Source organism: Mus caroli, chromosome 3, assembly GCF_900094665.2.
Source record: "Mus caroli chromosome 3, CAROLI_EIJ_v1.1, whole genome shotgun sequence".
Classification (NCBI taxonomy): Eukaryota; Metazoa; Chordata; class Mammalia; order Rodentia; family Muridae; genus Mus; species Mus caroli.
In genome coordinates this window covers 26,297,244-26,315,899 of record NC_034572.1, presented here as the reverse complement: position 1 = coordinate 26,315,899, position 18,656 = coordinate 26,297,244, and the positions used below count along the sequence as shown (strand labels likewise).

The 18,656-nt window shown below is 44.4% G+C and overlaps 1 protein-coding gene across 2 annotated transcripts in view; it reads left to right on the top strand.

Annotated features, from left to right (window-relative positions):
• Slc7a14 (solute carrier family 7 member 14) overlaps positions 1-18,656 on the top strand; it is a 102,528-nt gene that overhangs the window by 33,528 nt on the left and 50,344 nt on the right. For both annotated transcript variants that reach the window (XM_029474776.1, XM_021158661.2), the window contains exon 2: positions 16,630-17,084. In XM_029474776.1, coding sequence (XP_029330636.1) covers positions 16,781-17,084 — 304 coding nt within the window. In that variant the 5' untranslated portion in view covers positions 16,630-16,780. The remainder of the gene's footprint in view (positions 1-16,629; positions 17,085-18,656) is intronic.

The window sequence follows — 18,656 nt, the reverse complement described above, 5'->3', positions numbered from 1 at the left end:
AAAAAAAAAAAAAAAAAAAAAAAAGCTTTCTGACCTGTTTCGGTTTGGAGATTTCAAACTAAATGAATGGAAGAGACCTGGACCTAAACCCCAGGCAGGAAGAACTGAATTCACAGGTCTTGTGTGTGCCAGCAAAATGCATTAAGCCTTTCCAAGACCAGGCTCCAAATGAGGAGGCTTCTTTGTTGGAATGTTTTAGTTCTCAAAATACAAGATACAGTTTCCCATGTCCCCCTTCCCACTCCTTTGGACCTAGAAAAACTGCTTCTGGCAAAAAGAGGGTCAGGAGCTCATGTGTGCCTTTGATTGCAGTGCACAGTAATGTGAGCTCATGTGAGCTGGCTGTCCACAGGAGTCTGCATAGTCTTGTTGTATAGAAGAAGCACAATAGAGCAGGAACCTGGTTGTTTGGTTTGGCAAGGACACTTCCACCTGCAGCCTCAGCTTCACTCTTTGCATAGTCAGGAGGATGGGTTGGGGCTTTAGGTTGTGGTTTTAGCAAAGCTATTCCAAGCATCATGGAAAATAATTAGATGCAGGTATACCCTCTGAACTGGCTGGTTTTGTGTGACAACTTGACACAAGCTGGAGTTATCACAGAGAAAGGAGCCTCCCTTGACGAAATGCCTCCATAAGATCCAGCTGTAAGGCATTTTCTCAATTAGTGATCAAGGAGGGTAGAGCCCACTGTGGGTGGTGCCATCACTGGGCTGGTAGTCTTGGGTTCTATAAAAAGCAAGCTGAGCAAGCCAGAGGATGCAAGCCAGTAAGTAATATCCCTCCATGGCCTCTGCATCAGCTCCTGCTTCCTGACCTGCTTGAGTTCCAGTCCTGACATCCTTCGGTGATGAACAGCAACATGGAAGTGTAAGCTGAATAAATCCTTTCCTCCCCAACTTGCTTCTTGATCATGATGTTTTGTGCAGAAATAGAAACCCTGACTAAGACACCCTCTGCATACTCACATGATTCCATATACTGCAGACACCATAGTGAGAACTGGAAGCAAGCCAACAGTGAGGCACTTCTGGAGAAGGGATTCTTCCTACATTTGGTTTTAAAAAATGACATGAGGTCACAATCACCTTGCACAGGGACTTGCACACACAACCATGGCCTTCACATCTCTGAAATGAAATCTGAATCTTAGGAAGTAAATGAGAGAGTCAGAGAAGAGAGTTGAGATGAGAGAGATGAGAACCAAATAGAAGCAACTGATGCCTTCAAAAAAGGGAAGTCGTGGCAGAGAGTGGGGAGCCATGGGGGTGAAGGTGTGGAGACCAGAACTGAAAGTGTGGCAATGCCTGAAGGCTGTGGTGTCTGGAGGGCATGGTCACTTATTTGTCCTATATCCTATGGAGGAGAGCTAGAATTCTTAGACTGCTCAATGAATTTACACAAATTAGTTATCTTTGGAGACATCAACATGAAGAGAAAGAAAATCAAGCTTTAAGACACTAAAGCCAAGGGGCTGGGGTAAATTCTCTCCTCCCGGTGGCACTGTGGACCTGGACTTCATACAGCAATGGAGAGCCCAGACCCTAAGCCAGCCTGCCAAGATGGAGATGCATGCAAGCATTACTCCATAATCAGGAAATTCAAATATCCTCTGGGGTCACAGCCAGGAGCAGGAACATGTGTGTTGCTCTTGGAGCCATCTGTGATTTGGTTTTAAATGAAATACAGATGTCTCTCTGCTTACTGTAGAGATGCATCTCAGTGGGCCTTTCATAAGCTGGAAATGGTCAAAAACTCACTAAACACATCAAACCTACTGAACTAAATAGTGTAACTTTGCAAGACAGAATACCAGAGTACCAGGCTATTTATGTGCAATTGATCATGTGTTTATCACTGAATGTGATAAACCCAGGAGAATGTCAAAATTCAGGGTCATGAGTGTCAACTTTGTATCATCTTAAAGCCAGAAACCACGCTAAACTAGAGGTTACACTCTTTTTCATTTTATAGGAATTTATACCAACCACAGAAGACACGAGTATATGAATCCCTCCTGATCCCACCACCATAGCTCCCCACTTTTAACACTGCGGCGCCTTTTGAAGAAAGGAGTGGAGCTGGCTCATACTTTATGGCCAAGTCCCATGCCCTTGGTTGTAGTTGTTTCCATATCATATATCTTGAGGGATTTTTTTTTACTAAATGTTACTTAGAATAATATTTGGGGGTGCTAGTTGGGGTTTCTACTGCTGTGAAGAAACACCATGACCACAGCAACTCATAGAAAAGAAAACATTTACTTGGGACTGGCTTTCAGCCCAAATGTTTAGACCATTGTCATCATGGCAGGAAGCATGGCAGCATGCAGACAGATATGGTACTAAAGAGGTAGCTAAGAATTCTACATCCAGTTGGGCAACGGTAAGATGCAAGTGTCACAGTAGACCTGGTTGAGCATCTGAGATCTCAAAGCCTACATCCAGTGAGACATACTTTATCCAATAAGGCCACACCTACTCCAACAGGAACACGCCTTCTAATAGTGCTGCTCCCTATGAATCTATGGGGGCCATTTTCTTTCAAACCACCACAGAGCAGTATATTCACGTGTGATTAAAACATTTGTGTGAAGATCAAAGGACAACCTAGGGTGTTACTCCTCATTTTCTGCCTTACTGAGAATGTTTCTTGTTACTCACCAGTGTATATGTCAGACTAGCTAGTCCATGGATTTCTGGGGGGTTCTCCTGTCTCTATCTCCCTTCTCTCAAAGACTCTAAGAGCTAGAAATAAATAGCTTCCCTGAAATGCAATGTACGTTTTAGTTCTTCAAAAATATATTAAATCTCCAAACTGTCAAAGCTTCCTGCTATTTTCTCCCAGATGAAAAAGAATGAAGCAAGCTACAGGTTTGTAAAATGCCTTCTCCTACACACTGAATAAATCAAATGATTTATCAGGTTCTTACCACAAAGTTTGGGTAAAAGCCCAAAGTTTCCAAGGCTCTGTGTGAGACTTCTACTCAAAACTGTAATTCTAAATTTAGCTAAATTATAATATTTTAATATTAAATGTTTTTATATTGTAATCCTGTGTAGATTTATTCAGGCTTCTTTTGACTTAATGAATATAAAGGAATAAAAGTCATATAGAGATAATTCATTTATAATTAGGCATAATTGTTTCCAGATAATTGTATTTCTCAAAAGGATTTGTGGAAGCCAAAGAAAAGAGAATTTTTTTTCACTTGTACGATTTGGGATTTGAACCAGATGACTTCTACTGTTCTGTGCTCTCTGACTTGATGCAGAGAGTAGTTAGAAAAAGCACCAGTCTTACATTGCAAAAGATGTTTCAAAATAACAGAGACGGTCATAAACTTCTATAGGGGAGTATGTCTTTTATGAGGAAAAAGTTGTGCTCAATACTCCATTGTGTACCATAGGAAAAAACAGTCACGTGGAAAAACAAAGGTTTTCCATTTACCTCCTTTGCATGAGTTCCTGCTCTAGTCACTGGAGATGTAACAAGGGATGTGCCTTCAATTCACAGTCTATAGGAAGGAGGCAGATAATAAAAACAGACTCTTAAATAAGTGTCAAAACAGGATAATTTACTTAAAATGAAGAAGTAGGTAGATAGAAGAAAGGATGGATAAATGGATGGGTGGATGGATGGATGAATACAAGACAAAATGATAGATGATAGATTAGATAACTAAATGATAAATATATAGATAGGTAGATAGATAGATAGATAGATAGATAGATAGATAGATAGATAGATAGATAATAGATGAAAGATAGAATGATAATAGATAGATGGTTAATGATTGATAGATGATGGATGGTTGATTTATACATACATACATACATACATACATACGTACGTACATATGTATGTACATACATAAATACATAGATAAATAGAGTGATAGATAATAGAGAACAGAATACCAGACCACTTTTAGCTTAGGTAGAGTTTAAATCACTACAAAAAATAAAATAAAATAAAATAAAATAAAATAAAATAAAATATGTCAGCAGAAGTTGAAATACTGAGAACCATGCAAACACCCAGAGCAAGTTATTCCAGAGACAAGAAATAAGACTCAGGGGGCTGAAGATATGGCTCAGTGGTTAAAAGCACTGACTGCTCTTCCAAAGGTCCTGACTTTAATTCCCAGCAACCACAAGGTGGCTCACAACCATCAATAATGGGATCTGATGCCCTCTTCTGGCATGCAGGTGAATGTGGAGATTGAGCACAAATATACATAAAATAAATAAATCTTAATTTAAAAATCTTTTAAAAAGAAAGAAGGTTCAGTACATGTTAGAAACAGGAGTTCTCTGTGGTTAAACCAAGAGAGGAACTCAGAAAGGAAGCAGACACCAAACTATGTAGTGCCCTGGAGGCCATCATGGGAACTTTAGTTTTTTTGTGCTTGCAATATGAAATCAGTGGAGACACTTAAGAAGAGATCTTAGCCCTTGGGTACTTGACAATCTACACAAGACAAAGAATGTATATTGAGCAGGAAGTTCCATAGGAAATCAGAGAAGTGTGAGGCTGGATTCAACAGTGGGAAAAGAAAACATAAAAGGACAACGAAGCAGGAGAGAGCATTGGAGCCCCAAAGGGAGACCTGCTAGCATCACACTGGATGGTCACCATAGGGAGACCTGAGACCTGCTAGGGTCACACTGGATGGTCACCTCACACAAGGGCCACTGTGTTCTCATGTCTTTATCTTTGCACCTTGGGCACACAATGCCAGGTGCTTCATGAATATTTATAGAAACCCACTGAGCCCAGTAAAGTAAACAGTGTGTATGGAGACCAGTAGAAAACAGGAGCAGAGGGGTTGGGCAGGGAAGAGCCAGGCTTTGTTGAGAATTGAAAGTTCACAGGGAGCATAAATAATTTAAGATTCATTTATCTGTTCATTGTTGGATCACACACACAAAAACACACACACAGAAACTGGATCTGTCTCATTGAAATTATCAGACTTCATTCAAGCACTGGCTCTAGAATTCTAGGTTTTTAAATCTTATTTGATTTTTTTGAAAGTAGTAGAAGGACTCTCAAAAAAGAAAGGTGATTAGCCTCAGAAACTGCAACATCCAAAGTATCTACAGTAAACAGAAAGAACAAAAGTCTGTTTCCAGTGTGAACTCCAAACCCAGAGGCACAAAGTCAGCCATCCACATTGCAGTTGTTGGCTGGGAAGGAGCTTGTATTTAGAGTCCTCAGGCTGTGCAGCCACAGGGATGTATCTACTTAGGGGTTTTCCCCAGCATCCACGGGGAAGTCATCTGGCTAATATCTTGAACAAATACATTTACAAGAACCCTGCCTGAGCTGTGTCCTCTTGACTCAGAAAAGAATTCTCATCAAGACCACATCACTGTTGGCTCTGTCACCTCCCTTCCTTTGGCTCCTATAAGGAACCAGAAACCCGCTGAGCTCAGGAAAGCAAACAGTGCATGCTGGGAAATATTGGGGATTTCAAGTGGGTTTTGCTTTGTTTAAGCAGCACTGGGAGCTGGGAAGATAGCTCAGTTGGTAAACTGCTTTCCACAAACGCTAAAGGATCTGAACTTGATTCCATAGCACCCACACAATGACAATAACAAAAAATGCTTGGCGTGGTGACACATAAGCCTAGCACTGGGAAAGCAGACAGGTGGGTCCCAGACGTTTAGTGTCCAGCCAGCTAGCCTACTTGCAAGTTCCAAGCTTCAGTCCAATAAGAGACCTTGTTTAAAACAAAACAAAATAAAAACACAACATGGCTAGCATTTGAGGAGTGGTGGCTGACAATGTCCTCTAGCCTATGGCATATGTCACTTTCAGGGTGACCTCTGTCCTGCACAGGCTCACTTGACCTTTGAACTAGTAGCCCTTTCTTCTTTTCCTTCCAGAAACAGTGTTTGGTGACACTCAGAATGATCCGGAATTTGAGATGTTGCCATAAACTAACCTAGCCTCTAACAAAACTAGATTTGCCCAAACCTATGTTCATAGAATGGTCCTTCTTTACAACTAAGACAGATAGGAAAACATCAAAATCTGCTTACAGTGTGTGCCAAGGCAAACTTCAAGGGGTCCACGCTGCCATATCCGAAGTCCCCGTGACATTGTCTGAAGGTAAAAATCATGGCAGATTCCATCATTCCTCTCTTATCAAAGAGCAGAAGGCTATCGTGACAACGTTGAAGAACCAAGCACATTTGCAGGAAGCTAACTAAATATGAAACTGAACTAGGTAATAAAATGAGAAAGGGAGTCAGCACATGGCCAACTGGGTGAATGGATGCCCCACTTCCTTAGGCCTGACACGAGAGTAGTGTCACAAAGGGAAAGGAAATACTGTGCCATGCACCTTCCCGAGCAAGGAGCAGGAGGGAATAAAATAGTCTGCATAGGCCGGGGACTTGCCACTATCTGCTGTGTAGTCTCAGTGAGTCACCTCACCTCCAAACTCTTGGAACAGCTTTGTCAACATGCCTGACGGGTACTTTTTAGAGAGGATTTTGTTTAGTTAAGGGCAAAGTTTTGGAGAAAATAGAGAAAGGCTGAGCTGGTTCTGTTTTACGCAGCGGGAGGAGAGAGGAGATTCGTGGAAGTAAAAGAAGCCCAGGAAAAGAGTGGTCCTTTTGCATGTCGAATACAAAGCTCTCCCATGTCCCCATAGAAGCTCATGTCCTATCAAAGGGATTTGTAACTGCTGCTTTATATAATAAGGGGAGTTTGCAGAGCTGGTAAGTCAGAGAGAGAGCTTGAGGTGGGCTGATCGAGTGGCCGTGATATACACACAAGGGCCTTATAAGAAAGGGGCGGAGCTGGCTGTGACGGACCCTGACAGTCATCACTGTGCCTATGAGAATGAAACTGGAGGATTCAGGGTGGTACAGGCTAGCCTGGGCTACTTCTGAGAGCTGGAGATCCAGTTTAGTAGAATGACATTTCCTAGGTGTGCTCAGTGCCCTGAGTCAGTCACTGAGTGAGGAAGAAGGGGAGGGAGGAGAAGAAGAGAGGTGCAGGAAGATTGGAGAGGAGTTGCTGTGCTGTTGGCTTTGACAGTGGAAGGACCACAAGAAGCACAGGTGACCGCTAAGTGCTCCAAGCTGGAAACGCGAAGGAGACAGACTGCCTGTAGACTCCTGAAGACTCAGAACTGTCAACCGACAGCCCTGGACTGTTTTAAATCATGGACTACGACTGAGCGTTAAGAGGGAGCTCACAGACTGGGTTCCGTTGGGTTTGTGATAGCATTTCTCAGTGATGTCTCATAGCTTTCTGTAAAGTACACTCTTCCTCGGTGTCTTAGGAGTCCAGTTGGTGTTTCTGACTTGGTGTGAGGACGTGATGAGATGGGCATGCAGCCCAAGTAGATATAAACTGGCTTCTGGAGCTCAGCGAGATTGAAGTGACACATGGGGTAAAGGTGTGATCTGAACAGCTCTCTAACACAAACATGGAGGGTCGGTGGTATTGAGTCCATGCTGAAAGGCCAAAGAAGCTGTGGTCAGATAGCTGGAGATTCTGTCACAAAGAGAAAGAAAAGGGGGAGGGAGGGAGGGAGGGAGGAGGGAGGGAGGGAAGAAGAGGTCTGAAGGAGGGAAAGGGAGGGGAGGGGAGGGTGGGGCGAGGCGAGGCAAGGAAAAGGTAGAAGGAGAGGGAATTGGGGGACAAAGAGGAGCCATGTGGTGAAGCCACCTAGCAAGAAGCCGGGTGTAAGAAGTGGATCCAGCCACACACACAGCAGGGGCTGCTGGGATCAAACACTCACCTTCTCACCCACTCTCCTGAGCTCCTGCTGGCTCTCCCTCTTATTGATCAATCCAGCCAGACAGCAAGGAAGTTTTTGATAGGTTCAGTCCTAACCTGCTTTCCAGCTGTCAGGCCAATGAGAGGGTCCAGAGGACAAACAGAGCCTGTGGCCCTGGAGCCCTTTGTGTAAATTTATGGTTCTCTACATCTTATGGTAATTGATGTGCATCATAACTATTTTTAACTACATAATAGGACTTCGCTAAACACTTCTGCAACACTATTCTAATATAAATTCCTAAATTCATTACACTAGAATGTAAGATCAAGTGACTTCCTGTGTGGTTTGTCTTTTCTAAAAAGGGTCTTCCAGGGAAATGGGAGACATTGCTCATTTCTGGATTCGAGCTACCATCTGCACAGTGACTAACACATGATGTGTAAGCGCTCTAAGCCCCTGGAGCTGGTATCACTGGGAGGGGAAGGTGATGTCAGGCTCAGGCTGTGGCAGGGATGTGTGACCCAGCAGAGGCCTGAACCCTGGGGCAGGAGGGAGAGCTGGGGTGGGGAGAGAGAGTGGTATCAGACTGTCAGGCGTCTAAGGAGACTGCAGCCCCTCACTGCCAAAAGGCTAGATCTCTAACCAAGCTTCTTGCTTCTCCTAAAAGATGCCAGAGTTTCTCCTGAAACATTAAGATAACCTCGTCCACCCTAGAGTACTGATGAACAGGGCAGAATGGGAAACCCATAAGTAGAAATACTGTCCCAGGACACAAAGATTACCTGTCCCCAGAAGTACCCCAACCCCCAGCCCCACCCTCACCCTCACCCTTTGAGAATTAGTTACTTCGAGCAAACAGAGGTAGGTTAGCTGGGTTTTGTTTTGTTGTGCTGAGTGTCTGTAGGCTTTTAGTTAAAGCTAGCCATTAAAGGAAGTCAGTCTTTACATATTTATGGGATTCCTTGTTGATGCTCAGGAGTGAGCACAGCCGGCTCTCTTTGAGCTTGGAGGTCCTCTACAGACAGGTTTCTGTTAACACCTGGGATGTGGTTTGTGGGGGTTAGAGGGGCAGGAATTCGAAAGAAAAATACAGACATGGCGGCATACACTGCACCTATAATCCCAGGGCTTGGGAGTGAAGACAGTCGGCTATCCTCAGTTTATATGATGACTTTGAAGCCAGCCTGTGCTACATGAGACCTAATTGTAAAAGTAAGTTAATAAATAAAACAAAGAAAAATCCATTACTGTGCCCCGTGAATAGTCAAGGCTACATCTGTCACATCTTCCTTCAGAAGAGCACTGTGACTCTCTTAGAGAATCCATCCCACCCACCAACTTAGAGCTTCGTCACATGACATTTTTAGCTAGAGTGTCATTGAAAATGCCAGAGGAGGCCAGAAGAGCCATATCTCATTTCCAGGAAACAGGACATGTCACGTGCAGATGTTTCCTTCAGTCTGACTCCTGGTATAACATGACTTTGGGGTGCGGGCTTAGAGTCTAGATTTGTTCAAAACCACAGTTCTGAATAGATTCCCAGCAGGAGACAAGAGGCAGTGTGTAATCTATTCAAATCTGGAGCTGTTTGTTATCACTGCAGACTTTGATTAATCAATCAGTAACTTTTAGAAACAGAGAAAGAAACTAAAAGGACTGAACAGGAGGCTGAAATGGTACCAGCTCTTCCACAGAGCTGCCACAGCAAGAACTCTTGCTATACATTCAAATCCCCTTTAAAGGGATTCCAAGCAAAACAAAGTCAGTTGTTTCTGAGATTCTGTGAACAATATGATGTGTACATTGTTAAATAATATGGTAGATGATCAGAAAAACTTTTCATGTAAGTTTGATGAATTAAGCACCTAGCAAAGGCATATTAGGAATATTGATAGTTAGAAAATCAGGAACCCCAGCACTGAAGCCAATTGTACATTCAGATGACCCTGTCAGGCACCAACATAGCATAATTTAGGAGGGGCTTGTTCATATTCATACTTATGAGTGCACATGTGCATGCATCCATAGGCAAACACACACACACAAACACACACACACACAGCCAGAGTAATCAAAAATATCTCTCCTATAGTCTAGCAATGCGGCATACAACTTCAATACCAGTGCGTGGGAAGCAGAGGAGTCAGGGAGATCTCTGTTGGTTTGAGGCCAGTCTAGTCTACGTGAGTTCCAAGCCAGCCAAAGGCTACATCGTGAGACCCTGTCTCAAAAAAACAAAATAGATAACAACAACAAAATTCTCCTTACCATTCTCTTGTAGACCAAAGAAAACATCCACCATAATAAGCTTTGGTGTGCCCAATATGAACATAACTGTCTTAAAGTTGTAACTTATGGGGCTGCTGAGATGGCTCAGCAGTAAGAACACTGGGTGCTTTTCTAGAGGTCCTGAGTTCAATTCCCAGCACCCACATATTGACTCATGACCACTTACAAGGGAATTTGACGAAGAGGGGAATGCCCTCTTCTGGCATGCAGGTGTACATGCAGCAGAGCACTCATACATTATAGGAAGGAAGGAAGAGAAGGAGGGAGGGAGGGGGAGGAAAGAAGGAAGGCAGAGATAAAATTAAAAAAGAGATACGACTCTGTAAAACAAAAGTTATGATACATGAGGATGTACGTTTGGTCACAGAATATATTAAGGATGTGTAGTCTAGGGAAAGGTCCAAAAGATGTCATTTGCCTTCTAAAACTTGAAGGTATATCCAAGAAACAGATTATCCCTTATCTTTACAGCTACAGAATGAAATACTGTCAACAATAGAAGAAAGTAGAACTCAAGCCCGCTGTGTACTAGGGCATCATTGGTGGGGCTAAGCAGACCATAAGAGTCTGATACAGCAACCCTTTATCTGGCCACCCAATGCAGTCATAGCAACCAAGAGGCAAGTCTCTCTACAGCTGGGATAAAATCAAAGAACCACAGATGGTGGGAGTGTCAGGGAAAGATAAGCAACCAAAGCAAAGCTCTCAGTATAGAACCTACTACCAGGGTGGCTGACGGAGCCATGGTGCCACAAGTACCAAGGTCGGAAGGGACCATGATTTCAGAGTCAGAATGATAATGCAGGGGGATCTGCCATGTCCTAAGCACCCACAGAAGTGTTTGCATGTTGGGTGGTAAGAGCCAAGGCCATGGGAAGACAAATGGAGGTGTTTCTCCATTTTTAGTGGGCATCAGAGCCAGGTGGGTACCTACTGGGGCTTCTGGGGTTTTATGTACTGAAACAAAAGATTGAGCAGAGATGTGTGAGTTACACCAAAAACAAGACTAATTGATTATTATGAAAGAATTTCCTTCCAAGATAGGAAGTGGAACAGAACCAATAGGCTAGACACCCCATAGCACCCGGTCCTGTGGGTTGGGCCCTCATAGGTCGCTGTTTACCTGGACTTTACCTATTGCATGTGGATCTTGATGGGGAAGACTCTCCAGTCTTCCTATCTGCCAATGACTTCTTCCATATGGTAATTTTAAATCACATGTATTTAGTGTGTGTATGTGTGTGTGTGTGTGTGTGTGTGTGTGTGGTGCATGTATCACAGCACATGTGAGGAAGTCAGAACTTATGGGGGTCAGTTTTTTCCTACTAGTGGGTGAGTCTTCAGATGTGACAGCCATTTTGTGGCCATCCTGTGACCTCACTCTCCACCTTAATCTCTTGCCATGATGAAAAAACAAACGTAAGGGGTGAGAAAGCTGGTTTCTGCAGGTGTGGCTGCACAAGGCTACTTGAGTCCCTTGAGTAAATAGCATGGTGTGCAGTCTACAACCAGGAGAAACCTGGGAAGCTTCTACAGAAAACATACTGAGTGAGGCCTGGGAGGCAGGCCAAGGGCTCTCAGAGAGCACCCTGGGGAGGGCAGCATGGGAGTGAGGTCTGAGAGGGGACAAAGGGAGCACCAGGAGCCACGGCAGATGACAGTTGACAATATGCATCATCACCAAAGGCATCATGCCTTTCTTCTGCTCTTCACCCCAGCTGCGAACTAGGTACCAACACTGTCCTGTTCTAGAGATGTCAGAGCTGGATGGCAAAGCTGAAATGTGAAGCCTTAGGTTGCACCATTTGTCAGGAGCCAGAACCTCCGCCCCTTGGAGAGTCTGTGAGGCTGGAAGGTTAGCCCTAGACCCGGAGATACAGAGGTGCAAGGGGCCTCAGAAGGGGTCTTTAGACCTGCAGGCACTAAGCAGTGCTTACCAAACCAGGCAGCTTTCCCTCCCAACTGTAATACCATGTGGCTTGAGGAAATTGCTGGAAGTTTTCTGTCTGTAATAGCTGTACTAGGCAAGCCACTTGAAGAGGTAGCCTCTGTCACCAGTGATTCCCTGTTACCCAGATGTGCCCCCAACGACTGTCATGAAAGGATTTACATAAACCCTCCCATTTGGGAGAATTGGGTTTTGGCTGTTTACTGTTTTGTTAGTTTACATTTTCTTTCTCTCTTAGCCACTAAACTTACCTATAACCTCTTTATCAAGTAAGCTTCGGATCCATAATCATTTTTGTCCTGAAACAAACCTGCTTTTCCCATCATCTGACTTGGAGCCACAAACAGGCAAACACAGGAGGAAAACCAGAATGACTCCTCCCCAGGCGCGGCACGCCTTAGTTATAGCTGTGAAGTATTTTGAGAACAGTAATTCAAGTGCTAGAGAAAGCACAACATGCCTTTATTGCTCATCTTGGAAGGACCACAGCAGGGAAGCTTCAAAAAAAAAAAAAACAACAACAACTCTCTCTGATTAGCATAATCTGTGCTTAATGAATATGGATATTCAATAGTCACCTAAAAGCTCACTTCCTTTTGTACATTTTGTTCTCTCCTACCAAGAAAGGAAATATCCCTAAACCCCTGTTTGTAACAAGAAAGCATGAGCTCAGAGCAATTGCCTGAAGGGAATTAAGCCAGGAAGAAATTCTTGCCACCTTCACCCTTTGTTCTAGTTAATTATCCACATTTTTGTTACAATTTCTTGTAACCAAGAGTATGGCATGCAAATAGAGGCTGTTGCCTCCCTGATGAGCCTGGTCTGTTTCTCTAATGTTCTTTTGACAGTGTCTGATACAGGGCTGACAAGACAATTGTACTTTGCCTTCCAGTATCTCGCTGTAGCAGCTGTATCCCACTCACTCTACACTGTGTAAAGTCCTTTACACACTTTATACACCATAGCCTTTACACTTCTGTCCAGCCCACTACTAACAAAAGGACTGATAATTCTCCAACGAAATGTAGTATGCTGACTGGACAGCCACCAAGGTAACAGGGTAACAGCATCGGCATGGCTTAGAAAGTCCCTTTCTAGAGCAGCATCAACAGAGGTTCTCAACCTGTGGGTCTCGACCTTTTCAGGGTCAACCCTTTCATAGGGGTCGTCGAAGGCCATCAGAAAACACAGCTCTTTCTATTATTGCTCATAACCATAGCAAAAATCCCACTTATGAAGCAGCAGCAAAAATAATTTTATGATGGGGGGGGGTGTCACCACAACATGAGGAACTATATTAAAGGGTCACAGCAGTAGGAAGGTTGAGAGTGAAGAGTTTATTCACTTCAAGGCAGAAGCAGGCTGAGCAGATTCTAGTACTCCCTACAGCCTGGGGAAAGGGGGCGTGGGAGGTCTGCTTGGGAAGAGTTCTTTTGTAATTAGGGAAAGTTTCCTTGTTTGCAATTCCTTGGCGTGTACTTCACACTATTCGAAGGAAAACAGTCTGAATTGGGGGACTACAGTTCTGGAAGCTTAGTGACAGCCACCACACATGTCATTTCCACTGTGCAATCTCTGCCATGCAAGTAAGGGTTGTGCAAATGAGGGAAATCCTGGCTAGTTAAAGTTCAGGCCTGCTCAAAGCATGAGGTCACCTCTCAGTCACCTGACCCCGGACTGCTGCTCTGTGGTGTTAGGTTACAGCAGGATAGTCACTGCCTCAGCTATGCTTGTGAAACAAAGAGGGACTTGTTCCACCTCTGGGTCTCTTATTAATGGCCTTCCCTCCTTGCTAAACTTTTCATAGCAGCTGCAGTGGACGGGTAGAGAAGCCACGATCTCACTGTGCTCACTGAATGAGGTCATCCAGTGGCCCCATGCTGCCTTTACAGACAACCCCATACTGCAGGTCTTTCACCAGACTGGTTCCGGTGCATTTTCATCAGGTTATGTCAAGCACCCAGGCCCTGGCCCTGCAAGAGGATATGGAAGTAGTGTATAAACTGACCACATGAACACTCAAAAGTCTCATTAAGAGGAAAGTTTTTGTTGTATGATGGAGAGTCCAACAAGAGGCATCTGGAAGGGTCCAGAGCACAGAGACAAAGTTGTAAACCGAGCATGGTCAGCAGACTAGACATGGCTATGGGGGTGGGAGGAGAGGAGCGAAAGAGGTAAGACAAAAAAGAAGAGCAGGAATGGTGAACAGAGAAGGGAACACAGCCGAAATAGCGGAGTTATAAGGAGAAATGAGTAGCTGGGGGCAGGGTGGAGCCCATGAGCTGGAGATGGTTAGAGTAGGGAGCAGGATGAGAAGACCACAGATGCTGACATGGGCTCTGAAATGTGTAACGTGTGCTCGTGAGACTGAGGGAATCCTGGAGGCCAGCATGAGCTTTGATAACACTAGTAGGAACCACAGACAGGCATTGGTCCCTCCTGCCAGTCAGCAGGAAATGGCTTCTTTGGTTGAGGTGAACTGGCTTCACAAGTTCCTGAGGAATGCTGGCTTGTGTCCAGAACTTGGACCTGACCGAGAAGGAGCACAATACAGACACCAGACTCCAGGAGTAAATTAAACCGGAAGGGATGTCACCCCAGTCCTGTGAACTAAGCTAGCACATTTCACCTGACTCCTAATTAGCCGATGCCTGCAAAGCCTTCGGGAAGAGATAAGCACAACATTAAGTGCTAAGTAGTATTAATTAATAATGTTAGCAGGCTGGGTGTCATGACACAGCTGCGGTCAGGACAGGGTTGCAGGGGAACTGCCAGCCTCAACAGCAGCCACACTACCTAGCAACACCCTGATTCAAAATGAGTAACACTTGTGGGTTACGTCAGCAGGAACTTTGTGTAAATAGACCAGGCTCACCAGTGCAGTGCTCTGAATCAATGTTTCATAGACTTCAAAGTTTCTTTCCAGAATCTTATAAAGTTCTGAATTCCCAAGAAAGTGGCCTAAAGAAATGCACAGTGGGCGGGGCTCTCCTACGTCAATATTCTGTATCAAACATCAATGAAGAAAATGCCCACAGACCTGCCTATAAGCTAATCTTTTAAGTATAAATTGTATTTACAAATTTTTTATTTTAATATTATTTATTTATTTATTTTATTGATATGAGTACATTATCGCTGTCTTCAGACACACTAGAAGAGGGCATCAGATCCCATTACAGATGGTTGTGAGCCACCATGTGGTTGCTGGGAATTGAACTAGGGACCTCTGGAAGAGCACTCAGTGCTCTTAACTGCTGAGCCATCTCTCCAGCCACAAGCTACTCTAATGGAGGCATTTTCTCAATTAAAGTGGCCTCTTCCCAGATGACCCAATTTGTGTCAAGATGACCAAAACAGCTAACATATTGAGTGAACACTCGATGAATATATGCTCATTCTCAACTGCCAGCTCCTAGAAAGGGGCTGCATGTGAGCATGGTGAAGCCACGAGCAACATGTGTGGGAACCTCTTCCAGAGATGTGTGACACCATCCTCTGTATTTCCACTCTTAGCCATACCCCCGCCCCAAATGTCATTAGAAGTCTTCACCATATAACCCTCCAAAGCACACAAAACATTTTCTGTTTTATTTGAAAGCCAAATTCAAAGCAGCCCCATGTGTGGCATGCTCATCATTAAGAAACTTAGATCTAATTTTACATTCTATTGTTTTTTACAAATAAAAATATCGTGTTCACAAAAAAAGAAAGAAAGAAAGAAAGAGAAAAAGAAAAAGAAAAAGAAAAGAAAAAGAAAAAGAAAAAGAAAAAGAAAAAGAAAAAGAAAAAGAAAAAGAAAAAGAAAAAGAAAAAGAAAAAGAAAGCCCTGCATCACAGATCAAATCTTGCCAGTGCCAAGTAAGAAGTAGGTAGGAGTTGAGGCAGCTGAGTGCTTCCTTTGACCCAGTTATTGTCCTCAGCTCCTTATATGCCTGCTCTGACCTACATTAACACCAAGCAGATGACTTTGCTACTGGAGTTGTAGAGGCAGAGCCTAGCTCCTGGTAGACCTAATGAAATAGGTTCATCCACCTGTCCTCCATAGGTATGGTGGATTGAATGAGAAATGTCCCTCATAGAGAGGCTCATGTATTTGAGCATTTGATTCCCAGCTAGTGGTGCTATGTGGGAGGACCATGGAACTTGTAGGAGGTGGAGCCTTGTTGGAGGGAGTACATCAATAGGCTCTGAGATGTTATAACCTTGCCCTGCTTCCTGTCAGGTGATTCCATCAGCTTCCTGTCTGTGACTGAAAGCATACTCAACCAGTTTCCTGCTGCCATGCTTTCTTTGCCTGATGCCAAACCTCCCCACCATGATAGACTCTCCCCTCTGAAACCAAAAGCCAAAGAAAACCCTCTCTTCCTTAGAAGGCCTTTTTACCTGCCCCTGAACTCTAAGACTGAATAGAGCATGGAGAGAGCAGACAGCTTACACTCAGTGCTAGAATAAGCCCGGCTCTGAGATGATTGTGAGACACAGGGCAAGCTTCCGGCGGTCATATAGGAAGGGACTGGGAAGGGAGAACACATGTTGTAAACACAAAGGACAGTCTCTTTCCTGTTCGTGGTGGCATGCCAAATGTGTCTCCAAGTTATGGTTTGTTCCCACAGTTCTTATCTTCTTTCTTGTATTTCTCTTGCAGACGTTTGTGCCCAAGACCAGGCTGCTGTGTCTTCCACTGGGCCTTTCATAAAAGGACAAGCACTAATTGCTCCATGAGTTCCAGGATCATCCGCTAAGGCTCCCATAGTCCTTTCTATCAGCAAACCTTCACTGCAACCCTACTGTTAAAGATGAGTGGCTTTCTGGCCTCACTGGACCCGAGGCGGGTACAGTGGGGGGCCGCCTGGTATGCAATGCACTCTCGGATCCTGCGCACCAAACCGGTGGAGTCCATGCTGGAGGGAACTGGGACCACCTCGGCGCATGGTACCAAGCTAGCCCAGGTGCTCACCACTGTAGACCTCATCTCTCTTGGAGTCGGCAGCTGTGTGGGCACTGGCATGTATGTGGTGTCTGGCCTGGTGGCCAAGGAGATGGCAGGGCCTGGGGTCATCGTGTCCTTCATCATTGCTGCTGTTGCATCTATATTATCAGGTATGTGTCCAGGGAAGGGGGTCCCGCAGCAAGGTTATTCACTGCCCTGAGTGCTCGCCCCACTCTTGTAGAGTATTTATTGTTATTTTATTTATATTTTTATATATTATTTATTTATATATTTTTATTTATATTTTTATGTAATGTGCCTGAGGACAATTTGTGCAATTCAGTTCTGTCCTGCCACCATGGTTCTGGGGAACCCATGCTGACAGTATGATCGACAGACACCCTTCCCCTACACCATCTCCCCAGCCCTTTTTAGAATAGTAAGTATCGAGCTGTACCTGGGGGAAGTGAAACAGCTTGTCTGCTTTTTTCGTCTCCAACACTAGGTAGATAGGAGACTAGGTTTTGACCTGGTTGTAAAAGCTTCCATTTTCTGTGGTTTTCAATACAAGCAACTATTCTGGTACCCACCCTTCTGATCTCTCAGCTTCTTACTCTCTGTTGTGCTCTAGTTACTCTGTAACACGTAGGGTTTTTTTTTAATGAACTATGCTAAATCTGGCTAGTCACCAGCATTAGTGGTCTCTCCCACCCCCCATAGCCAGTCCCAAGCGGCTGTCTTGCCCTGGTTCCCTCTGCCAGCCTGCTGCCAAGCCTTTCCAGTCAAAAACCCCTGCTCCCAAGCTAGCTCTCTCATCTCTGCTTGCCAAGCTGACCAAACAGTTGAAATGCCTGGAGCCACCGCTAGCACTTCCCAGGCTATCCACCCCTGTGGCTGGACTGCAGAAAGCCAGCTACTGCTAGCTCAGATTCCCTTAGCCCCGTGAAATGATAACATTAAAGACTTACAATATACCAGCCAGATTTATAAGGATAAATCTCCTACCCCAAAATGCCTGTGCAAAGAACACAAAACTCAACTGATATAAATACAAGCCTCACACCTAGATTGGGCAAATGTACCCTACACTGCTCTATCACCCATCTGTGAAATCCCTAGCTACGTGTGACTCTTTCGAGCCACGTGGTTCTGGTTCATCTTCATCTCCTTCTCCTTCCATCTTCTCTCTCTGCCTTTGTCTCGTCTGACCCTTCTCTTTCTATTCTGCCTGGAAGATCCCGCCTCCATGTCCCAGTGATTAGCTTCCTGTCGTCTTTATCAGCCAATCAAATAACTAGGGGAAATTCCCCTATGTTCCTCTGTTTCAGTTTGAACTCTCCTTTTCCTTGGAAGATGGGGAGAAACAGAACACACAACTAGTGTAGAATAATAGTAAAGGCTGTTCAGCAAGTCAACTGCTCTGACATCACTGGGATTTGATGAGCCTCAAGATGGCAATGGGAAACAAGGAGAAGGAAGCCAAGCACAGAGATTTAGTGATGTTGTAGAGATAAAAGATTGCCTGCCTCAGGGAACCCATCACCTACAGGGAGCTCAGCAGCCACTGCTCTCCAGACCCAGGGTCAAACAACCCTTTCAAAGGCAGGACGCTGAGACCTACATGTTGACGATTTGTGACATTGCCTTCCTTCCTTCCTTTCCTTCTTTTTCTCTAGAGCTGTGGGCCACGGTATCTTCCCAGAGTGCCAGAGTTAGGTCAACAGAAAACAAGAAGGGAGGGA